The following is a 23,041-nucleotide window of genomic DNA, read 5'->3' as shown; positions in this document are numbered from 1 at the left end:
AAACGAAGAAAGTGACTCATTCTTCCGAAGAGGAGAGAGAAAGTGCCCCGCAGAAGAGTACACGAGCCTCAGCTCTCGATAGTTTTACGTGACTTCTGAACAGAAACGGATCGAACAGGTGAACAGCATTTAGGAGAAAACAAGAGTGGCATGATAATAACTAAGAGGTCGTTTTCATTTTATAGATATTACGTAAGTGAATTTTCTTTACTTACATTTTTTCTAGTGTATATAGTATATTATTTTTTAATATATCTTTTATATATACGTATAACAGGTGTAAGTATACATTAAAAACTGATAATTCTAATAGTTAATGATCAAACTGCGGATGTTTACGCATTTTTGTGAAATTACTTAAAGATGTAAAAATCTACACAATGAACGTAATATATAAAAATAAATAAAATATCCAATTAGAAAAATACTTAGTATAATATTAAATGTATAATTTAATATTAGTATTAATATTAAATATAATACTTCATAGGTCAAATACATTTTTATTTCGTCTCTATTTCTTTAATTATGTTCATAAAGATATAAAATTGAGTAAATATCCGCAAGCTATTAATAATAATTCATTTATAAATACGATTTTCTATTTAATTGTAAGCGATCAAAAACTAATTAAAATACATTAAGCAAGAATGTCGAAGAAACGATTTGCATGAAGCAGTCAATCGTCCTGGCTACTTAAACTTTCTTAAGGAAAGTTGAAGATAGCCTTCACAGTCGAAATAAAAACGTCATTCCGTATTTCCGTATCCATATTTTTCTTAATTCGTTCCCTACTTTCAGGTTTATCATGAAGCATAAAATGTCTCTTAGTCTGTTTCTTCTCATGATTTTCCAACTATGCCTCGGTATAGGAATTCCGGGTATGTGAAAAGAACTAAATCATTTATATAAATGGAAAAATGTCCTAACAAAATTATTCATGTATTTTTAGGCGATTTGTACTCGATATCTGCTCTAAATTCATCTAACGTTTCGATAATCAAGCCACCAGAACTATGGAGCGAGATTCTAGAAAATTGGATTGTTTCTGATTCGAAATTAACGAGGATGTCAAAGGTGATGAAACTAGGAGATAAGAGCCTAACTATAACGAGTAAAATATCGACGCCAAACAAACGAGAAGTCTCTGAAACCGATCTCTATCTACTTGGTAAAATTTTAGTATTAATATAATTATTATCTATCCGTTTAGAAATTATATAAATTATTCTCTGTTATATCTAGGTGCGATAGAGAAGCTTGTCTATAGAGTGGATTTTCTAGAAAGTCGTCTCAGAAGAGCGGAAGAACTCCTGTATTATGTGATTTCTGGGAACATCAATAAAAAAGGTAAATTACAGTGTTTTCGCACAATAATTTATAATAATATTAATTAATATTACAAATTACCAGCTGCAAATTATAGATTTTTCTTTAATAATTTATCACCAAATAGAATAATTCAATAATTTGTAATTTTGTACAATTTACTTGTAACATTTGTCTTATTATCAAACTTGTTAATATTATGCAATGATATTTATCAACACTGGTAACTTGTGACTTGTAGAATTTCGCTAATAATATTAGTTCTATTCTGTAAAAGAGCTCAGGTTTTCTTCACTCTTTCTCTTCATTATAAATTCATTATCCTCTTCAGAGCCCTGCCCTACTAATTATACCAAAATTGGTCAAAACTGCTACCACTTTAGTAATCGTGATTTTGACTGGAAGTCATCAGCTAGTCTCTGCCGAGGAATGGGTGGCCATTTGTTGGAATTCGACACGGAAGACGAAAAGCGCGATATATTAGCTAGCTTGCAAACAAATTCTAAATTAAAAGGCAAAACCTTTTGGACAGGGGGATTGAATCCAGGTCTTCTTTGGATTTGGGCTAGTAGTGCAAAACCAGTTTACCAAAATACTAAACAAACTGTGCCTGGTGATGGCAGGTAAATTTGTTTGTTAATTGATATTAATGATTAATCACACTTATCGTAGTTTTAATATATATTTGATATTTTCAAATATTTATAATTCTGTGATTGTATATTTAGGTGTTTAAAATTGTCTTACAATATAACGTCCAGATTATACTCTTATCAAAGTGATGATTGCGGCGCTAGACACAGATATGCTTGCAAATTATCAAAAGACGACGAATCGGCAAACAAAATTGAGAAAACCGCAAGGATGTTAATGAACGAATAGTATTAAGTATAGACTGATATATAGTAACTAGTTTTATTTATTGTATCTACATTTATTTAATTCTAAAGGCTTAATATATATGTACATATTTAATATAGTTAAAAAATACTTACTATATGCTTTTATTTGGTATAACTGAAACACCTTTTTCACATTAAGTATGTTAAATTTCTTAAATATATATTGTTCGACCGTTCGCGGAGAGACGCGATCACGAAGAAACGAGAGTCCTAAATTTTCGTTACAATTCGATAATCGACATCACGAATTAGTCGATCCCCTATTTCGTTTAGGATAATAGAGGTGGTTGACTGATTATAACATTGAAGTAACAGGTTATAACATATACTTTATTCCAACAACTTGTAGATATAAATAATTATGCGACGTGCGTACAGACATATTCTCAAAGATGTGTAAATAGTAAGTTACAACCGATGACTGATCATTGAACGAAAACTAGTCAAGACATTGACTGATCAACGAGTGAAAAACCAGTCAAGAGATGTTGATGTTGACTGATTTAAGACAGATAAACCAGTCCATAGATGTTGACTCACTTAAAGCAAATAAACCAATGAAGTTCGGTGACAATACTATCGCAGAGGAGAACTATTGCTGGGTGTTGATCGTCCCACCACTGGTCGCTTACGGGTGGAAATGACCGTTGAACGTGGGAAATATAATATAATATAAATATATAAATAACCATAAAGAATGTCTCGACTTGAATATATTTTATAACAACTACGTGCCCTAACGATAAAATATAAGTGCTTAGTTTTATGACAGTTCCTTAGAATTATTGGGATCCGTCTAATTATATTTGCATAGCTAGTGGCCGCTTCATATCACATATCTTAAGTACATACATTTTTATAACCATCCACCGTTTCTCTTTGTACATTGGTACATTAAGTTCAACTAATATTATAAATAATACAAATTATGTAAGTACAATAAATTAGGAATGATTAATCAAGCTCGTATGAAACAAAATTTCCTGAAAAAGAAATATTTTATTGTTGAAACAGAAAATTAAAAATAAATTTCAAATCACTTTCATATTAAGAACAAACCTTGTTTCCGAAACAACCCGTGCTTTTATCAGTCAATTATAAAATGTTATCTTTCCGGTTCTATAGAATTTTCAATCGAAGTCATAGACTTTGCAATTTTGTGGGCCAGGACGAGGCTTTTTTTTCCTTCATTTGTCATTGCAATAACGTCGTCACTGTTAGTAATCAGACCTCCATTCTCAAGAATTAATTTTTTAGTCTCTTCAGTATCAGATTCTCTAACACCACAACAACAGTCGTCGACTATAGCTATCGCATAGCCTAACCGAAGACCGTCTAAACATGTGGATTTTACACAAATGTCGTAAGCGAGACCACATACGAAAACATAGTCCACACCCTCTTTTTTTAAAATTGCGTGCAATTCCATTGATCCCTTAAAATTATTATCGAAAAATGCGGAATAAGCTTCCATATCCGGGTTTTGACCCTTACGTATCTAAAAAAACAAATATAATTAAAATTTTAATATTTTATTTTCATTTTATAATAAATTTTAAATTAGGATATTTTACTATAACGGAAGAACTAAGATATACATGTCGGGGATGAAATGACATCGGGGCCTTTCTTTTGGAATGTTTGGGAAGGTCCCCAATACTTTGTCTTGGGCACCCGATTAAATCGTAAATATTTCTCAGTTTTATTATTTAAATACAGCTATAATAAAAAGTCTGGACTAAAGTATTGGGGACCTTCCCAAACATTCCAAAAGAAAGGCCCCGACATACTTATACCTGTATGGAACCTGGTGCAATCACAAGATCTTTGTGTAATTCTGCTCCCCATGTGTTCATCACACAATGTTTAGGCCAAAGAATCTGTTCCAGATAAGGATCCGCAAATATGACTGTATCAAATAACTTAGCATCTTCTTTTTTCACCTATGCATAATTAAAAACGTTTTCATTGTTTAGCATACGAAAATTTCTTATAATTAAAAATTTTTAACATTTTAACGAGAGTAGTGTTTATACAAAAAAAATATAGTATTTCGATTTTTTATAGCAAAATAATAAGTATAGTATGTAAAATACACAAATACGTGAAATATGATACGGACGAAACACAATAACACAATCGTATAAATAAGGATAATCTTTTTCTGAAAGAACCGCTTTTCACAGATTGCAACACGATACCATTGTAATATATATTATACCATTATCTACTATCTATATATACTGTCTATATTACAAAATTGTTTTACATATGTATTATATGTTATAATAAGTATTATAATTTAGATATTTTATATATTTTGCATTTTGCATAAAAATTCACAGTCTAATTACTAATATTATGATACAATGTTGTAATAATGTGATAAATTCCAACTTTATACCTTTGAATTAGGACATAATTCCCGTAAATGTAAGTTTTCATAAAAGCTGATATGATTTTCCGGATGCCAATCTAACGAATAAATAATTTTATTGAAAGATCCATTTTTCAACAAATTATTAATTGGCTCCACCACATCAACTCCATCCTGTTTGGCTTCGCAAGTACGAAGAGACAAAGACCCATCGATAAAATCATTTTGAACGTCTACTATTAAAAAAGCGGTTTTAGGCATGCTTAATTTTTGTGTCCATTCACCAAATCTGTTAATTGAATAAAACACATAACTTTATCTAATTCAGTGTTAAAATAGACAAACGAATATTAGTTTGGTCCATAAATTCTTGCAGTTTTCATTCCCTATTGAAAGCACATAAATCATAACATTGCTTATTTGCTATATTCGACAGCTTTTGTTTCTTTCTTTTATGACAAATATAAAACTTTATATGAAAGTTTGACCGAACTTCGGTTTAAGGACATAAAATTATTACCTTTTTTATTTGTCATTCAAATAATCTTCGTCACGCAGAAAAATCCGCACGTTGAATCACGTAATCGCGTAGAATGCGCAGAAATGCAAGTCTTAACTTTATGAAAACGCTAAAAACACTCAACTTTACATATGCATAACTTTTAAACCGCTAAATTCCTAAAGATAAGACTTGCATTTTCGGAGTCTACGCGATAATCTGGATGAATGGTGGATAATCTATCGCCTTCTTCAAAAAAAATTAGGGAACTGCAAAACTGACTCACAAATTGGTTTGCACCAAAGGAATTCTTTGAGCAAAAAATTAAAAATCTATTAAAATATTGTAGAGAAACTGTAACTAATAGTGAAGGATAATAGTGTATCCTTATAAAAAAATATTCATTATAATAGTATAATTTTATAGATAGTATAATTTTTTGTATTTTAATAAACTACTTCAACATTTATTTATTAAAAATGTTGAGCATGCAAAGAAGAAGAAGAAGAATTTATAATCATACATGCAAGATACATTAAGACTAAGTTTGGATTAGATCTATTTTAAGTTATGGACATAATATTATAAATAGCAATAGAACGTTTAAAAAAAAGAGGAACAGATTGTTCTGTCTTATAAACAGTGGTGTAGTCTGTTCAACACACACACAAGCTTACGTTACAGATACAGATACAAATACGTTATAGTACAAATAACCATTTTACCTGATAACAACAGTGTCATGGATTAATGTTTTATTATACTATTTACATAATTCAACAAGCAATATTCAACAAGCTACTTCATATATTATAAAATTACTATATAAGAAATTTATTATATATAACTAAGTATATTATGGATGTTACATTTCAGCTTTTTGTTATTATTTATTATCTGAAGTTCCAACTGTTTACTGTACTATTATGTATTTTAGTAATTTCATTGTCATTACTCTGTCACTTATTTTTTGGATCTAAATATATTTGTCATTAATATGTGCATTTGAGAAAACATAATATGATGTTCATTATTAAAAGATACTTATTAGTTGTTAGCTAAATCATGACTACTAAGTACTAGTATTACTGATCAAGTCATAGAAGTTTAATATGTACATATTAAATATAATACATTATTTTATTGGAATACTAGCAGTATATGCTTGCAGAAGTTCTCACCATTTTTTAATGCTTTTTCAGTATTCTATTTTTTAATAGCTTCCAGAATTTTTTGTGTAAGGTATAATTACAGCAACTTATGAGTCAACTTATAACTTAATTCCAATAATTAATTTTATTTTATCCCAATTATTCCCAATTAGTTATTATGCTTTGAATTATAACAACTATTATTCTTATACGAATTTATGAACTTCATCTAAATGAACCAATTACGGCATATCATGTATGTAAGTATAATATATACATACATATATTCTTCGCATTACGAAAAAGAAAGAGATAACAACATAAATTCATATTTACCTCGTTAATTCTTCTTCCTTCAACACGCCGTCTTTATCTAAATCAAATAAGTCGAAAATCTCTCGAATCCTCCATTCATCTTTTCGAATATCATCATCCTTAAAAACTAATGAACACATTGCACGAAAATTTTCAAAATTAAAATCATCCTCTAGATCTTTCAACATATACATCAAAGAATCTATCATATTAATAAAACTAAGTTTCAAAATGATTTCGTTGGTTAGATTTGTTCTGTGTTGTATGGAATTGGTTTCCCTATAAAACAAGTAAAAAGAATGCGTAAGAAGGATACGTAAGAAGGATACGTAAGAAGTTTATAAATAGGAGTACTTGTCTATTCTTGATATATGTTATGTATCCTATATATTTCTTTCCTAGAAATACGTCTGTAAAGGTTAGTTTTCAAATATCAACCATGCGTGATTCATGGCATTTATGACCAATACAGATGAGGATATCCACGCGATATTGACGCAAGTAGCCAATGCTAATTCTGAACACATTTTATTACCCATAGTCGTTTCTTTACGATTACAGTTTTCAAATTTCTTATTTAATAACCTTTTCACCTATCATTCACATTTAGAAATATAATTTTAGAGGTGATAAAATCCAAGGTTTCTCCTTAAGCGAAAATAGTATATTTAAAAGTACGTTTTATATGATATTAAATAATGCTATTATTATAGCTTGCAGATATATAGATATGTAAAAATTTACAGAATACGCACAATATGCACAAATATAGAAAATATTCAAATAACTTCTTATAATATGTATAGAAGAAAATAAATTTCTATACTGATTTCTTCAGTTGTATTTATAAAAATATAAATTTGCATAGACATATTCTCAACAATAAGACTCGTCTTTTTAGTATATTTTCGCACAGTTTACTAAAAAATTTACTTATTTTTAAATGCAGTGTCGATAAGTAATTCACGCAGTTGTTCGAGTTGTTAACGAGATTGTAAATTTCAAAAACAACAGAATTAATAGGAGGAGATAGAGAAGTCTCGAATCGTTTTGAAGTCAATGATCTTCGTTTTATATGTACCAAAAAGTTTCGGGTGATGAATTTTAAGAATCGCAGATGTTATAATAGAATTCCTTGGAAGGATCTAGCCACAGAGTGGTGATTATCTGTTTTTTCATGAATGTTACTGATCCTTTTCGGTTTGGTAAAAATGAATTTGTAAGTCTATAAAGAGTTTGAATAAAATACAAATTGTCGGGCAAATAACAAAAAACAATCATTATCGATATAATTATATCGTCCAAATCAAACAAAGATAAACTTAACCCTTTACATTCTCAACAATTTTTAATATGACCTACCAGAAACTCTGAATCATCTTTACCATGGGCTGTCAGCTACCCTGAGACTATTTTCAATCAGAGCTATAGCGTATCCTAAAATGCAGCCAATTTTTGTATCTCTGTTTATTTTCATTAAAAGTTATATTTATCTTATCTTTTTTATTGTATCTGCATAATTGCAATTTATCGTACAATAATAATTAGCATAATTTATTTGCCATCCATAGTAGATTAATGGATAAATTGAATATATGATAAGCTTAAGGTACAATTTTTTTTATTATTTGATATTAAATCACAAAGTATCTGTCACAGTGATCTAATACTTTGTAAGTGTTATTAATTAAATTTGTTATAAATATTGCTATTAAACAATTTGTTAATAAAATATTTATATAGACTTTTATTTTCATAGAAAATAAAGAAAAATATCACTATGTCAATAATTGGAAATATATTTGAAATAGTAGCTCTAAACATATTTATCTTTATTTTCCATCAAAATATTATATTATTATATTAGCTATTAAATACAGTTATGAAATTTGTGATGTTTTGCTTCGTAATAAACAGATAAAACTTTATATTGAACTAGTTGAACTGCTACATAGAGCCTGCCTTTTTGCAGTAATATCAGATGCTAGTTTCTTGATGAAAGGATGTCTTATCTTCCCATCATTTGACGAAAAGAATTCCTCCAACTTTCCAGGAATATTATCCCTTTTTTCATACTCATATGCTTGCATAATTAAATCTAATCTGTCTAAGTCTTTAACATATTTTGCTTCTGGAGTTTCTTGCTTCTCGTATTCCTGTAAACATTAACAATATAGTAGGATAACTTCCAAAGCATATATATATATATATACCCTGTATAATATATAACAATTTTTCATACACGAAATATTTCCAATATCTTAAGTCCTCTGTCTCCAAGGAGTTCACAAATGCTTTCCATAGCTTCATCCTCTAATTTATGTTTTTTATCAGGTGGAATACCACAATGAGGTGTTATATCTCCCACAATACACTCTGCTAAATCATGTATTAGAGACATCTGCATGATTCTATATTTGGCAAAAAAAATAATTTATAGAAATAAAACCTTCATCAACATAGTTGTTAGCTGAATGATATAAATAATACCATTTCATACTTGACTGTATCTAAGTTCTCGTCATTATTCACCAGGAAGGAAAGCATGGCCATCCTATACATATGACCTGCGATTGTTTCTGGGTCGGACACATTCTTATGAACCCATCCTGTTCTTTTCATATGCTGAAATCAAATCAAAACAAAAATCATATTAATCTTTGATTTATAATTAAAAGGCAGAGATAATATTTAAAAAAAACATTGAGATTGTGATTAAAAACAGAAAAATGTATAAAGTGTGATATATAATGTAAACATTTCATTAATTTAAAAGATAAGGTTAAGATAATAAGATTGATAAGATGTTGCAAAAATTCATATTTCATATCTTGTAAAGTAAGAATGATTAAAGCATATATGACAGCTTTTTAATTTTTACTTTTTTACTTTTTATATTATTGTATATACATACATATATATTTATATCATAATAAATATATTATATTTAATATAGCGGAAAAAGTATAATTTAGTACAAAAGTATGATGTATAGCTAATTAAGAATGCCAAAAGTGGCCACTCGTATACAACATACAATAAGTCTTAGCTAGAATTGTATATTTTTTAAAATTGAATAATATTTTCATGTTTGTATAAAGATGCGTTGTTGTAAAAGACGTGTCTGTAAAACAAAGACACTGTTTGAACAACCTAATACAATGAATGACATGTACCCTTGGCGTTACAGCCGCGCGAAAGGTCAGAGTCCGCTAGCTTTTGTTCTAGTGAGGGAGAGAGCATAGCTTTCTGCACCCTCCTGCAGTTTCGCTCTTACCTGCAGTTACCTCTTCCTATTGTAGAATTTAGGTAATCGCAATCACAAGATGTTGAGACCGTTAGTCCTTTTTTTACATATTCTATTTTAAAGAATATGCCAATAGCTCTATTCGTAACAGTATTTTTTTTTTTTTTTTTTTTTTTTTTTTTTTTTTTTTTTTTTTTTTTTTAACGTTTATTGTCCAAGAAGATGAGTATTACATGTGTATGTTATTCACAATAAACAATGAATTTCGGTTGTAGGGTGGATTAGGCAAAAGTACCGATACGCGTCGGTACGACGTAGCCATGGTCTAATATGTGTCGTGGGTTTTCGGTTTTTGCGTTTATTTTTTTGTTTTTTTGGGTTTAAGTCGCATTGGTGCGTGATTTTTGTGTATTCTTGTGTGTGTTGTATTTTGTCCTGAAACTTGGCCGCAAAACAGGACTCAATTCGTAACAGTATGTATGCATCAAAATGATAGATTTATATCTATTTATCACAAAGGCATTTTAGAAAAATTTGTATCTCAATTATAGTAATAAATTTGATCTTACCTTCAATCTGCCTACCAGTTCCATGAATTCTTGCAATTTCTTGATATCCATAATGTATTATTTACAGAGTAAAAATTTTTTTCACTGAAATTGTTCAGTCATACACGCCTATCACTAGTAATTATCAAAACGGAGATTTTATATGTTGTTAAAATATTGATCAATTTCGCAAATGATTGTTAAATATCAAAGTAAGCGATCATAAAAAGACAATATGATTGAAGAATTACAATTAGTTACTTCTTCCGTTCCTTCCACTGCAATGACAACACCCACACTGACTAGTACCACACTACCTCACTGACTGCAGTTCTGCGCATAATATACTTACCCAACATTAACGGATAGAGCATATAGATATACACACGAACACAAACTCATCGTTGCCTAGGTTACATAATTTTCTAACAAGTGAATGTGTTAAAGATGGCGATCCATAGATATAATGATATATAGACAGTGCATTTTAGATTCGCGTGAATCAAAGAAAATAGAAATTATGTATATTTTTCTTTTTCTAATTTTACAATTGTTTTATTCGTATATCCTCAATAATTTAGGTTAGCGTATTTAAATCAAAATAAACGTACTAAATCTAAATATTGATTTTTTTATTAAAGTAGAAAATAATACCATATATTTGTTTTTTCTTTATGTTTGATTTATATTGTAACTTAGTTGAGAAAAATTTTAAACAATCTATGGCTGTGTTTATGGTATATTAGATTGTTTTTAAAAGAAAATGTTGTAGAATATATATAATCTGTAATAATTATAACAATCTGATAATAAATATTACCTTAGCCAGGTAATTTCTAATTTTAATCACCTTTCATCAGCAGTGTCTGGCACTGTTCAAAGGTGAATATGTACATACATACATACATATATAAACAGAATACAAATTATAATTGTTGTGCGTGTTATATGGATATGTAATATATTAGCTTGAAAATATGTAATTTTCTTTAGTTGTTCAAAATAATACCTTCTTAAAAATATCCGATATATCAAAATCAATGCAACAACACGCATATTTTTAATGGTATAGTTACTCTTTATCTTTTTCTCGATATTATCCATAATTTTCTTTAACGATATTACAATCTTATACAATATTATAATTTTTTTTAAATATTAGATGTTCTTTTTGTTTAAGCAAGAATAAGATTGGGATTACCAAAGTGAAGTAATAAAATAACAATCGAAAACCGTGGTAAAGATAATAAAAATTTCGCTTACTTATGAGTACTGCCTTGAACCGAAGGAGCGAGCTAGATAATTGAAAACAGGCACATCGTTCAGTCAGCTGACCTGTCTTGTGATAGCAGGCTCGATTGTGAAGCTTGACTCGCTGTAGTAGGCTGGACTTACCTCGATACGTTTCTCGTCTCGTAAGTTTCTTACTGTCATTTAGTTTCGTTGATTGTAGATTACCATGCTTCGCCTTGATTCACTATATAGCCAGAGCGATTATAATGATTTCGTACTATATAGAGGAAACCAGAGATTTTTGCAGAAAAGACTGGCGCGTATAGTATCGATCGTGCCAGTTTGAATGCGCCATCGTTTTTCGATCCGGACATGAATTTGTATGTTTTAATCGCTGTCCACGATTAAACGGGATCACCAATATCGTATATAATTACACGAAAAACGAGCTAAGCTGTTCTATTTGACGACAAAATACATCAATTGGATTCGACATTCTTATTAAGTGAGCAGACGTCTCGCGGGCTTAAAGAGGGCTACGCCTACTTTTTAAATGAACTGCTCACGTGAATTTTCTGATGAATGGATGCGTTAGCTGACATCAACTTTCTCGCCGATTTTCGTCGTCGTAATTGACTTAGGCCGCGTGTAAGAGTACTCATTTCCGGAATATACTTATTGTTCACGAGCGTTGTCTTTTTATCCTCGTTTTTGTCATATTTTTGTCGATGTGTGATTAGTTGCTGTTGATTAGATGTCAGACTGAAATGGTATCAACTTAATCTTATGATTATATCTCACAAATTGAATGTAATTCTGTAAAATTGTTTTTAGATCAAAACTTACATTTCCTTGGAATGATTAACCATATATACTTTGTATTTTATTATATTAATATTTTTCTTTATAGAAAATGCATAATGAATACTATTAATTTAACTTTCGTACAAATAAATGTTTCTCATTATATGGTCAGTATGTAGGTTTATTTATATTTTATAATGCAAAATATTTTCAGTTGTTCGTTGATTTTACTTGAATAACAATTTACAATGTCGAGCCAAGGGTTATCAAAAATTAGTAATGAAGAGAGAGAATCCAAATTTGGCTATGTGTATGCTGTATCTGGTCCTGGTTAGTATACGATATGTATTTTTAAGAAATTTATTTATGCTTTCAATTTTAATATACATATTTTTTTTTCTACAGTGGTTACAGCTGAAAAAATGTCGGGATCAGCCATGTATGAGCTGGTTAGGGTAGGATACTATGAATTAGTAGGAGAAATTATTCGTTTAGAAGGTGATATGGCCACTATTCAGGTATAATAAACTATTTTGATATATTTAAAAATTTATCATATTATTTTTACAATGTTATTATGTCATTTACATTTATATTTTGTTCCAGGTGTATGAAGAAACCAGTGGTGTAACTGTAGGTGATCCTGTCTTACGTACTGGAAAACCATTGTCTGTAGAACTTGGTCCTGGTATACTTGGTAATATCTTTGATGGTATTCAGAGACCATTGAAGGATATCAATGAGCTTACAAGCTCTATTTACATCCCAAAGGGTATTAATGTACCAGCATTATCAAGAAGCACTGTTTGGGAATTTAGTCCATGTAATATAAAAAGTGGCAGCCATATTACTGGTGGAGATTTGTATGGTGTGGTTTATGAAAACACATTAGTAAAGCACAAAATGATCTTACCTTCAAAAAGTAAGGGAACTGTAACTTATGTTGCACCTGCTGGCAACTATACAGTATCTGTGAGTTATATGTTAATAAATAAGCAATTCAATTATTTTAATTATTTATCTGATATATATTTTTTACCTTACAGGATGTTATTTTGGAAACAGAATTTGATGGTGAAAGACACAAGTATACTATGCTTCAGGTACGCGAATAATTTTTTCTTTAATACTGATATATACATGCTAATATGATCTTGCATATGCAGGTATGGCCTGTACGTCAACCTCGTCCAGTTACTGAAAAATTACCAGCTAATCATCCTTTACTTACTGGTCAACGAGTCCTGGACTCACTCTTCCCGTAAGAATTTATTTAATTGCTTTATGCACTATTTATAGTATTTATTGATAAAAAATTGCAGATGCGTACAAGGAGGCACTACAGCAATTCCGGGTGCTTTCGGTTGCGGTAAAACTGTAATTTCGCAAGCTTTATCGAAGTATTCAAACTCCGATGTTATTGTTTATGTCGGTTGTGGAGAACGTGGTAATGAAATGTCTGAAGTATTGCGTGACTTCCCCACATTAACAGTGGAAATTGATGGAGTCACTGAGTCTATCATGAAACGTACAGCTTTGGTTGCTAATACGTCAAACATGCCTGTAGCTGCTCGTGAAGCATCCATTTACACAGGTAAATGTATTTCTATTAATAAGAGAACGGCAGTACAAATTTGATGACAACGTATTTCACTTTCCTATGTCAAATATTTCAGGCATTACTCTATCAGAGTATTTTAGAGATATGGGTTACAATGTATCCATGATGGCTGATTCAACATCTCGTTGGGCAGAAGCTCTTCGTGAAATTTCGGGTCGATTGGCTGAAATGCCTGCTGATTCCGGTTATCCGGCCTATCTCGGAGCTCGTTTAGCTAGCTTTTATGAACGTGCAGGAAGGCAAGTTCAATTTTCATTTAATATAACGATATACGTATACATTAGTTCATTATATTTTTAATGTCAAATATTGTTTGCAGAGTGAAATGTTTAGGTAATCCTGATCGTGAAGGTTCTGTCAGCATAGTAGGTGCTGTATCACCACCAGGTGGTGATTTCTCTGATCCTGTTACTAGTGCAACCCTGGGTATTGTGCAGGTACTGATGCAATTAATGTTTATTTTCTATCTACATAACTTATCCTTTTATTTCTTTTTTACCCATATAATTTGCTTTTTTACCCGTATAATTTGCTTTTTTGTTCATTTCTTAGGTATTCTGGGGTCTCGATAAGAAACTCGCACAACGAAAACACTTCCCATCCATTAACTGGCTTATTTCATACAGTAAATATCTTCGAGCCTTAGACGATTTCTACGATAAAAATTTCGCGGAGTTTGTTCCTCTGAGAACGAAAGTGAAGGAAATTTTGCAGGAAGAAGAGGATTTATCAGAAATTGTACAGTTAGTCGGTAAAGCTTCTCTTGCTGAAACAGATAAAATCACTTTAGAAGTTGCAAAACTTCTAAAAGACGATTTCCTGCAACAAAACAGGTGCGAATTATCATTCTGCCATAGTCATCATAGTCAGTAATGTTATTATCATGGTAATGTCATTGATGTTCATTTTTACTATTCTGTTTCTACGTAGTTATTCAACATACGATCGTTTCTGTCCATTCTACAAAACTGTCGGAATGTTACGAAACATGATTGCATTCTATGATATGGCAAGGCATGCAGTCGAGTCTACGGCACAATCAGACAATAAAATAACGTGGAATGTCATTAGGGATAGCATGTACAATATTCTCTATCAGTTGAGTTCTATGAAATTCAAGGTAAGCATAGGTTAGGATGGTTTTATTTATATATTTTAAAAAGTGTATAACAAATGTTATATATTTTTCCTTCATTTTAGGATCCAGTGCAAGACGGTGAAGCAAAGATCAGAGCTGATTTTGATCAGCTATATGAAGATATTCAACAGGCATTTAGAAATTTAGAAGATTAATTATCAAAAACATTCATACAAACATAAGTTCTCTACATTCAGGAACCTTATGCTGGTCATTTAAGGATGTCCTGGATCTACTAAAAAAAAATATATGGAACATTCGTAATCACGTATCGCACATTAAACTGTTATATTAGTTTTCAATAATTACAAGAAAATTGTATATATAAAAAGTGTTACAAATATAAAAGCTACAATAATTTTATGTGTATTAACCTAACATTTAAACAGAAAATTATACGTGATGGCTGAATCATTAAGGTTATAGGACGTCCTTAAATGTATTTCCAGCTTCTATAAGTATTTATATATTAAGTGCTATACCAAGCTACTTCAAATCCTTGAAATGAAGTTATATGTAATTAATTTAAATTGTTGGAAAAAAAAGTTGAGATGCCTGGCGACTCAAGCTTCCGATTTTATTTGCTGTAAATGGAATTTAATCGTGGAAGGATCAGTGTAAAAAAACTCATATGTATGTAAAATGAGAGTAAATGCATCATAAGAAGCTTTCCATTCATCCTTATATGTTGTTCTTTTAAAAAGAAAAATCGTAATCGTTCTGTATTTTGTTGTATTATGGGATGAAATGGTAGCTTTTTACAAAGGAATGAAATTTCAATTAAAGAGTATTAAATATTGTATTATAATAGTATATTATGTAAATGTCGCGTTAAGTGACGAATGCAGACGTTACATAAAAGTAGATGTTATTTTAAATGTTGAAACCGTTGAAATATGGTCTGAAAGTTTAAAAAAAGGGTGTCAAAATGTTAGAACTGTTGAGGTGCAGGATCTTTTATCGTTAAAAACAAAGTATAAAAAAAGACGCATCGTAAACAGTGTTCCAGTAACTTCGACATTTCCATTGTACCATATGTAAAAAACAAATAAACATTATGCATAAAAAGGCCAAATTTCGAGATTGTTAATGATTAAATAAAAATAACAGCGTTTCGATAAATTTCATTTTAATAATAATATAATATAACAATAACCTTCGCGGTATATACATCAACGATATATTACAAACCAGTATTTAATTTTTTGTCATAGAATCCAAAATCCTGGGTTGAAAAAAATATGTTTATTGCTATATGCGTACGTATATCCATATGTACACACACGTGTATGTATATGCATATATAAATATATATACACATTCATACGTGTGCGATTAGTATATTTTACATTCTCATTATTTAGATCATTTTCTTTTATGGAAGTACCTACTCTACACTCATTAAAACATTATTAAAAATAAAAAATATTTAACGTTCTTTGTAAAGATGCAGTTGTCATATATGTATAATTTTTCTTGTTTGTATTGCAACTGAATGTTCTTCCTGCTTCTTTTTTCAAATTAACTTTGGTTACATCGTTTGAAATTATATATATCCAAAAGTTACAAATCAATGCTCAATATTCACAGCCTTGGCTCGTTCATCGTACACGAGGTAATTCAATCCAATGCATATGCATACATAAATATATAATTCTTTTTTTCATAGGTTCTATGAGGAATAGTCATAACTTCACCAGCATTCGATAATTAGCAAATGTTATCCATGATACACTTATGAATGCGTAATCAAGATCTTAATGGGGCAAAATGTTCAAATATCCAATACCAAATAATTTAATAAGCATTAAAGAGGAAAGTTCAATTTAGACGCAACATGAAGGATGTCGCGTACAAGTATACAAGATTATAATGATAGTTACGACCATACCATTAGGACCATGTAACATACTTCAAAAAACAGAATTTCAATATAATAAAATTTGGTGTGGTTCCTATTAAACCAAAAATTTTAAGAGTAAATAGAGTACTTCTTCTGAGCATTGTATGATCAGATTGTATATCCTAATATTTACAAAAGAAGCATTGCATTACAAACTAATAATCTTTTAAGGACTTAAATGAACAACATCAACATTCGTTCCTGTGGAGGGTGACATTTGTGACCTGAGCTGAAGATTCTCACGTTTCAATTGCGTGACAACTTGTTTCAAAGCAGTTATTTCTTGTCGTAATTTTTCGTTATCGCGTAAACATTGACCCAATCCCTGATTTGCTGCTCTTAATTCCGTTATATATTCGCAGGCCTTTGATAAAATTCCACCTTTGCTCTACAAAAGAAATTCATGGAAAAAATGCTATTGTTAAATGTTTCTATAACTGCAAATTCCATAAGTTCTATTTTAATACCTGAGTTTCATAATTTGCCTTTCCTTCACCACTGCCACTACCAGTGCTATTTGCACCTGCATTACACTCGGGAATAATTTTTCCCAATTTTGTAATCCAATTGTTTATTTTGTCTCTTCGTCGACGTTCGACTTCATTATGAGTTGCTCTTCTTCTGTCATCTCTCTAAAGCATATATTACAAATAAAACAAAATTCAAAGAGTTTTAAGGAGTGAAGGAAAAATGTACCTTTTTCAAAACAGTAGTACAATTTCTTGGTGTTTCTATTTGTAATGTAGTGGTCCTAGGAACCAATGATCTAGATGTTTGCGCAGTAGTGAAAACATCATTAGCATTTCCAATGACATAAAATTGTCCATTCAATGGGGATGTTAAGACCTGTACAGTATTATTTCCTGGTTGGGTGACTGGCAGTTCTATTTCATTGCCAGCAGTAGCGCCATTTACTTGGACCACTCTATAAGCAAGAGCTTCTTGGTAACGCATTCCATCTTCCCCAACAGGTTCTCCTATAATTGGTTCATAATTCAAATTTTTGCAAATTAATGACTAAGCTGCTTAGAAGCTATATCAATCAACTTCATAAATCGAAAAGTAGAGAAAGCTCATGACTTTAAACATATTTCTTTGAAATTTACTTTACGATCTGCAATGAACAAGCTTAATAAAATATTTGATATATTTTTATATATATCTAAGTTAAAGGAAAAAGTGCAATTGATCAGTTTTATTTCTAATCAAATAAAACTTAATTGTCAACTTTTGAAATATAGACATTCTTGAATTTATGACAAATATTTATTTACCTTCACAATCCACGATTTCCGCTTCCTCAATAACAATTCCCGTGCCCCCGTCATCCTTCGCGTTAACAGTGCTGTAAAACAAACATAAACACATTGAAGAATGGATATGTAACTTATCTATAGAATTACGTCTATGCCTATTACTTCCACGACCGTTGTCCTAAGTCTTGTAAGTGCGCACAGTGCACTACGTGATGACCTTGAGGAGACCTCGAGCGAAACAGGAGGGATAGGTGTTCGCATTATCAGCCAGTCGATATTTAACATAAACACTACCTGACATCCTGCTGTTCGAGGTGCTGCTCCAAAATATCCATTTTTTTTTCTACCAAAAACGTTTGAATTTGTCAAAATTCACGTGAGCTGGTCACGGGACACGGCAACGAGGTCATGTGGTGCACAAGATGGCGATTCTTGATTACAACGCCATCTTACGCCACTCGATTTTATTACAATTTTCAATTTTGTCCAAACTATACCGATTACTGATAATTGAAATTCCTTAATAAGTAATGCATACGTGTAATCGCTTTATAAATAATTAAGACTTCTAACGTAAATAAATTTTTCTTAATAAGAATAATGATTTCAAAAACTAAAGTTGAATAGTAAACAAAATTGTAAGATATTGTTCGATAAACATATGTAGAAATTAAAATTGAAAAACAGGGTAGAAGGTACATTTCTTTATTGAATTTCTGTTTGTTACATTGATCATTATAGCCAACATCTATATGAATAAATACTTAACCTATATACATCAAGGTTACATAATTTATGGTTTCAAACATTATTTACTAATAAAGAGAAAACTTTCCTCTCTGATATTAGTATTAATTGTGATAGGGATGAACAGGTTTGTTATAGTTACATATTCGTAATTTGATAAAATTAGAAGACATGTCTTTCCAATAATTAATAATGATATTTTATAATTACATATAAAAATATAATTACAATAATGTATAGATATTCGTTTTTCTTAAAATATTTAAAACAGTGGGTAATCAATTTCAAAATTTGCAAAATCAATAAATTAAAATATGAAACTCTGAAATTTAGTATTGAATTTAAAGAATTATATCAAGCAATTATAAATCCAATTCCACTAATAAAATAAATTTAACCAGTAAAAACAAGATTTGGAAACTTATTTATAGTTCGTTATATACGATATTATGAAATATGTTGTGATGAATATGAACAGTAAATTCATTGAAAATTGTGATTAAAGTTAATCTATGTTTATATGTATTATGTACAAAAATATGTATCATATCCCTAATAAAATATTAGGATAGAAGAATATAATATGTAGCAGAAGAATTAAATTTAAAATATATATATACATATGCATGTGTAGTTTGTATTTATGTAGAATTGAGAAATTGTTGATGGCATCTGGCTAACAAAGAATTTGTTGACATTAAGAGTATGAAGACAATATAACCAGGTTTTTTATTCATTTAAATTTAGATGAAAGTACTTTTGTTTTATGTTTTTAGAAAATATTTAAAAATTTGAAAGTCATTTCAAGGATCGCTGTAAATACGAATAGCAGGAACTACAATGTATCCTGTAATAGTTTGATTGGTCAACGAAATACAGTTCATCATGGAGTACGTCGGTACGTATTTAACGATTTTCGCGAATTTTATTAGCAATTTCGAAGCAATAAGTATTTTTTTACATTTTTTTGTATTTATTATTAATTATTTTTAAATAAAGCATATATCTACATCCCAGAAAAATCTTACCGTGATATGTTACAATCAGGCAATTGTATATGTTAGATTAATTTCCGTACAAACAGTCATATATATTTTTGTTATACATCTTGCATAAATCTAATTTGAAATTATTTAAAAAATATGAAATTTAACATTTATATATTTTTTCCATGAATTGCGTTTTCTCTGTTCTTTCTTTTAAATACGTGTCATTTTAAACATAACCTTTCATTTATACAATTTTTCCTTTTGTAGTTTATTCGATAGCTAAATTTTCATTGTTTTTTGTAATCTACCTATGGTTTATTAAGATCTTATTAATATAACTGCTCGTTTATTATTATAATATCATATTATATATGACATAATGATGACAGTATTTGTATTTAAAAAATATTAAGTTACTTATATTTTACAGATGCTGCAAAAAGTAAAAGCAACGACAACTCTTGTAACTCAACTCCTTGTGCTGAATTAGTATCAAGTACAAATTCTAATGAAAATTTACTGGTGGAAAAAAAGGACTCAACAGTAAAACATCAGATTCTAGGCATACAAAAGAGAGATAATAATATTGCAACTACCTCGCATGATCCACCCCAAGAGAACATAGATTTTAAAGTGATTTATAATAAACAAAGGATTAATGTAAATTTTCCACTTGATGGCACAGTGGCAAAACTAAAAGCTTATCTTCAAAATATCATATCTGTGCCACAATCTATGCAGAAAGTTATGATTAAAGGACTAGCCAAAAATGAACAAACATTAAGAAGTTTGGGTGTTACAAAAGGTAACTTTTATTATATAATATAATATTCCCTCTTTTGTGCACTAATTTTTATCAGATATTTATTATATGTTGTGTTATATAATTATACTTTTAAGGTGCCAAAGTCATGGTAGTAGGGTCAAAACTAGATGATGTATTAGCCATTTCACTTCCATCAAAACAGGATCTATTAGATGAAGCTGCTTCCACTACAAATAAAGAACCTTTATCTCAGCAAAAAATACATAGAAAAGTATTAGATAAAGGTATGCCTGATGATGTGATGCCTGGTATATTAGATAGTAAGGTATGACATATTCTTTAATCAAAGTAATAATTTTTATTAAATATTGTGTATTTTTATTTAATTGTTTTAACTTTTAGGAACCTCTACCAGAATTTCCATTGGCTGGTATGTTAAATAAATCTGGCGGTAAAGTTAGATTAACATTTAAATTGGAGCAAGATCAGCTTTGGATTGGTACAAAAGAAAGAACAGATAAAATACCCATGAATTCCATAAAAGGTGTACACAGTGAACCAATACATGATCATCCGGAATATCATATTATGGTTTGTACTTTAACATAAAATTGGCATGCTCTGATGTAATTAAAATTTGTCTCTTTTTTCAATTTTTCACAAAGGAAGTGTTGCTACATTCATATAATATGAACCATATGATTTACACAAATATCTTTCTAAATTGTAGGCTATACAATTAGGCACAACCGAAGCTTCGAGATACTGGATATATTGGGTTCCTGCACAATACATATCCGCTATAAAAGATGCTGTTCTTGGCAAGTGGTGCTACTTCTGATCGAACATTGATGAAAGTTTCAGTCTCTTCAAAAACAAAGCGTAATCAGGTGTAAGCATTGATACAAATACGACTGTACTAGTCACACATTTTTAACAGTAAGTAATAACTTATTTTGCGTTGGATAATAACTGATATGTTCTAATAAAAGTATTCTTTCTTTTTGTTAAGGAAATTTTCTTAGATAATTTTTAATTTTGTTAAAAACGATAAAAATATTTTACGAATACATTTTACATAATACATTTTACGAATTTATAATTACCATTTCTGATAGCAAAAAGAAATGTTTATACAACATTGCGATTTCTGGATTATTGAAATTTTTTAATATATTGAAGTAATGCTAACTGTAACCTTAATTTCTCTGGATTATATCGTATATAAGATTTGTAAATATCATAAGTTTTTTAACTCTTAGGAAAATACGTTATATTAAAAAGAAACATTTTATTACCTTAGGTAAAAGAATTGTCATTTAAATGAACAGATTAAAGAATTTTAACTTTTCTGTTTATTTAAATAGAAATGCTTGGATCTTTAAAATAAAAGTGAAATGTTTGTAAAATTACATTTATAGGAGGAAGTGAAGAAAGAAGTTATGATGTTGCATTTACAATCTTTTGAAGTTCGTCGAGAAATAATTCAACTTTTTAATACATTTAATGACATTAAATAATAAATTAAAATAGTTTAGATATTCAAAAACGAATTGTTTCAAATCTATTTTTATAGTTACAATTTATGTCAAGTATCGAAACTGATTTTATAAATGTTAAGTTTCAAAACAAATTTGTCGCAAATTAATTTGATTCAATTAAAAAAAACAAAAAAGAAAAAAAAAGGACAAGAACGTACGAATTATGAATGAAATTCAAGTTGCAATAAGCTAAGTTATTATCAAGAAATATAGTCCGCATTTTATAAAGATGGAAAAAATGTAATTTTTGGTACGATGTTACTGTTCGATTACGAAACAACGAATTTGTCAAAATATATTTGCACGCGTCTTGATATTGGCCTATAAAACAAAAATTTGTCCAGGGGAATTAGCCCTCTCAAAATTTCGCTATGCACTGGAGTTCAAGTGGACTGTATATCTCGACGAGCATTATTAAGACGAGCATTAAATTATTATGTAATATTAGTATTATAAACTGCTGTAAATTAGGTTTTATACTGTACATGTACACAACTGAAGGAACGAGAACCCGGGAAAACGACAAATCAAACTTGTATCTACCGTAATATCTACATGGAATTCATAACTATGTGCACATTCGAAAAACTATTTCAATGTCCATTTAAAACAAGACTTGTACATCATGTTGTGTGATTTGATAAAAATAAACAATTTTAAGTCTTCTCAAACGTG

At 29.7% G+C, this 23,041-nt stretch overlaps 7 protein-coding genes and 1 long non-coding RNA gene across 13 annotated transcripts in view; 4 read left to right on the top strand and 4 right to left on the bottom strand.

Annotated features, from left to right (window-relative positions):
* Positions 1–23,041, bottom strand: part of LOC132905995 (DNA/RNA-binding protein KIN17) — an 89,151-nt gene that overhangs the window by 26,557 nt on the left and 39,553 nt on the right. The gene's annotated exons all lie outside the window — the stretch shown is intronic.
* Positions 663–2,405, top strand: LOC132906004 (oxidized low-density lipoprotein receptor 1). The gene is made up of 5 exons (XM_060957821.1): positions 663–881; positions 953–1,171; positions 1,246–1,350; positions 1,661–1,952; positions 2,058–2,405. The coding sequence occupies exons 1-5, from the start codon at positions 809–811 to the stop codon at positions 2,209–2,211; spliced, it is 843 nt and encodes a 280-aa protein (XP_060813804.1). The 5' UTR covers positions 663–808; the 3' UTR covers positions 2,212–2,405.
* Positions 3,065–7,216, bottom strand: LOC132905996 (nicotinamidase-like). Its single transcript, XM_060957809.1, has 5 exons — positions 6,595–7,216; positions 4,636–4,897; positions 4,028–4,174; positions 3,291–3,729; positions 3,065–3,214 (listed from the first exon to the last, which is right to left on the bottom strand). Exons 1-4 carry the CDS (start codon positions 6,780–6,782, stop codon positions 3,337–3,339), a joined length of 990 nt encoding a protein of 329 aa, XP_060813792.1. The 5' UTR covers positions 6,783–7,216; the 3' UTR covers positions 3,065–3,214; positions 3,291–3,336.
* Positions 4,181–4,557, top strand: LOC132906005 (uncharacterized). The gene is made up of 2 exons (XR_009657910.1): positions 4,181–4,335; positions 4,403–4,557. It is a non-coding gene; the product is annotated as an uncharacterized LOC132906005 (long non-coding RNA).
* On the bottom strand, positions 8,025–10,688 carry LOC132906003 (5'-deoxynucleotidase HDDC2). Of its 3 annotated transcripts, none has more exons than XM_060957818.1 (4): positions 10,390–10,688; positions 9,074–9,198; positions 8,816–8,984; positions 8,025–8,729 (listed from the first exon to the last, which is right to left on the bottom strand). In XM_060957818.1, exons 1-4 carry the CDS (start codon positions 10,438–10,440, stop codon positions 8,499–8,501), a joined length of 576 nt encoding a protein of 191 aa, XP_060813801.1. In that variant the 5' UTR covers positions 10,441–10,688; the 3' UTR covers positions 8,025–8,498. The 3 variants fall into 3 exon arrangements, with proteins under 3 accessions (XP_060813801.1, XP_060813803.1, XP_060813802.1); XM_060957820.1 differs by lacking the exon at positions 10,390–10,688 and adding an exon at positions 9,861–9,880; XM_060957819.1 differs by lacking the exon at positions 10,390–10,688 and adding an exon at positions 9,750–9,828.
* LOC132905992 (V-type proton ATPase catalytic subunit A) lies at positions 11,633–16,239 on the top strand. 2 transcript variants are annotated; one of them, XM_060957802.1, is made up of 12 exons: positions 11,633–11,783; positions 12,620–12,735; positions 12,811–12,923; positions 13,012–13,377; positions 13,452–13,508; positions 13,572–13,666; positions 13,728–13,999; positions 14,082–14,265; positions 14,346–14,463; positions 14,579–14,859; positions 14,957–15,146; positions 15,227–16,239. In XM_060957802.1, the coding sequence occupies exons 2-12, from the start codon at positions 12,654–12,656 to the stop codon at positions 15,317–15,319; spliced, it is 1,851 nt and encodes a 616-aa protein (XP_060813785.1). In that variant the 5' UTR covers positions 11,633–11,783; positions 12,620–12,653; the 3' UTR covers positions 15,320–16,239. The 2 variants fall into 2 exon arrangements, with proteins under 2 accessions (XP_060813785.1, XP_060813786.1); XM_060957803.1 differs by lacking the exon at positions 11,633–11,783 and adding an exon at positions 11,925–12,249.
* Positions 16,277–18,772, bottom strand: LOC132906002 (upstream stimulatory factor 2-like). 2 transcript variants are annotated; one of them, XM_060957815.1, is made up of 5 exons: positions 18,618–18,772; positions 18,342–18,412; positions 17,764–18,044; positions 17,535–17,699; positions 16,277–17,455 (listed from the first exon to the last, which is right to left on the bottom strand). In XM_060957815.1, the coding sequence occupies exons 1-5, from the start codon at positions 18,656–18,658 to the stop codon at positions 17,234–17,236; spliced, it is 780 nt and encodes a 259-aa protein (XP_060813798.1). In that variant the 5' UTR covers positions 18,659–18,772; the 3' UTR covers positions 16,277–17,233. The 2 variants fall into 2 exon arrangements, with proteins under 2 accessions (XP_060813798.1, XP_060813799.1); XM_060957816.1 differs by having other exon boundaries at positions 18,486–18,744.
* LOC132906001 (ubiquitin domain-containing protein UBFD1-like) lies at positions 19,821–23,037 on the top strand. 2 transcript variants are annotated; one of them, XR_009657909.1, is made up of 6 exons: positions 19,821–19,968; positions 20,490–20,864; positions 20,960–21,150; positions 21,228–21,416; positions 21,556–21,764; positions 22,247–23,037. XR_009657909.1 is itself a non-coding variant. In XM_060957814.1 (5 exons), exons 1-5 carry the CDS (start codon positions 19,956–19,958, stop codon positions 21,664–21,666), a joined length of 879 nt encoding a protein of 292 aa, XP_060813797.1. In that variant the 5' UTR covers positions 19,821–19,955; the 3' UTR covers positions 21,667–23,037. The 2 variants fall into 2 exon arrangements, 1 of the variants encoding a protein (XP_060813797.1); XM_060957814.1 differs by having other exon boundaries at positions 21,556–23,037.

Source organism: Bombus pascuorum, chromosome 4 (genome assembly GCF_905332965.1).
Source record: "Bombus pascuorum chromosome 4, iyBomPasc1.1, whole genome shotgun sequence".
Classification (NCBI taxonomy): Eukaryota; Metazoa; Arthropoda; class Insecta; order Hymenoptera; family Apidae; genus Bombus; species Bombus pascuorum.
Note: the sequence above shows the minus strand (reverse complement) of the source record. Positions and strands in the feature narration are given on the sequence as shown.

Excerpts from the sequence above, each read along its gene's own strand:
- LOC132906004 (XM_060957821.1), top strand. The coding sequence starts at position 809 with ATGAAGCATAAAATGTCTCTTAGTCTGTTTCTTCTCATGATTTTCCAA. Across the intron at positions 882-952 it reads CCTCGGTATAGGAATTCCGG|GCGATTTGTACTCGATATCT; the intron begins GTATGTGAAAAG and ends ATGTATTTTTAG. Across the intron at positions 1,351-1,660 it reads TGGGAACATCAATAAAAAAG|AGCCCTGCCCTACTAATTAT; the intron begins GTAAATTACAGT and ends TATCCTCTTCAG.
- LOC132905996 (XM_060957809.1), bottom strand. The coding sequence starts at position 6,782 with ATGATAGATTCTTTGATGTATATGTTGAAAGATCTAGAGGATGATTTT. Across the intron at positions 4,898-6,594 it reads AAGGAAGAAGAATTAACGAG|ATTTGGTGAATGGACACAAA; the intron begins GTAAATATGAAT and ends TTCAATTAACAG. Across the intron at positions 3,730-4,027 it reads TTGCACCAGGTTCCATACAG|ATACGTAAGGGTCAAAACCC; the intron begins GTATAAGTATGT and ends TTGTTTTTTTAG.
- LOC132906003 (XM_060957818.1), bottom strand. The coding sequence starts at position 10,440 with ATGGATATCAAGAAATTGCAAGAATTCATGGAACTGGTAGGCAGATTG. Across the intron at positions 8,985-9,073 it reads GAGAACTTAGATACAGTCAA|AATCATGCAGATGTCTCTAA; the intron begins GTATGAAATGGT and ends TGCCAAATATAG. Across the intron at positions 8,730-8,815 it reads AGATATTGGAAATATTTCGT|GAATACGAGAAGCAAGAAAC; the intron begins GTATGAAAAATT and ends TAATGTTTACAG.
- LOC132905992 (XM_060957802.1), top strand. The coding sequence starts at position 12,654 with ATGTCGAGCCAAGGGTTATCAAAAATTAGTAATGAAGAGAGAGAATCC. Across the intron at positions 13,509-13,571 it reads ACAAGTATACTATGCTTCAG|GTATGGCCTGTACGTCAACC; the intron begins GTACGCGAATAA and ends TTGCATATGCAG. Across the intron at positions 14,266-14,345 it reads TTTTATGAACGTGCAGGAAG|AGTGAAATGTTTAGGTAATC; the intron begins GCAAGTTCAATT and ends TATTGTTTGCAG.
- LOC132906002 (XM_060957815.1), bottom strand. The coding sequence starts at position 18,658 with ATGGATATTTTGGAGCAGCACCTCGAACAGCAGGATGTCAG. Across the intron at positions 18,413-18,617 it reads CTCGAACAGCAGGATGTCAG|CACTGTTAACGCGAAGGATG; the intron begins GTAGTGTTTATG and ends TTTGTTTTACAG. Across the intron at positions 17,700-17,763 it reads GTACTACTGTTTTGAAAAAG|AGAGATGACAGAAGAAGAGC; the intron begins GTACATTTTTCC and ends TATATGCTTTAG.
- LOC132906001 (XM_060957814.1), top strand. Across the intron at positions 20,865-20,959 it reads AAGTTTGGGTGTTACAAAAG|GTGCCAAAGTCATGGTAGTA; the intron begins GTAACTTTTATT and ends TATACTTTTAAG. Across the intron at positions 21,417-21,555 it reads ATCCGGAATATCATATTATG|GCTATACAATTAGGCACAAC; the intron begins GTTTGTACTTTA and ends TCTAAATTGTAG.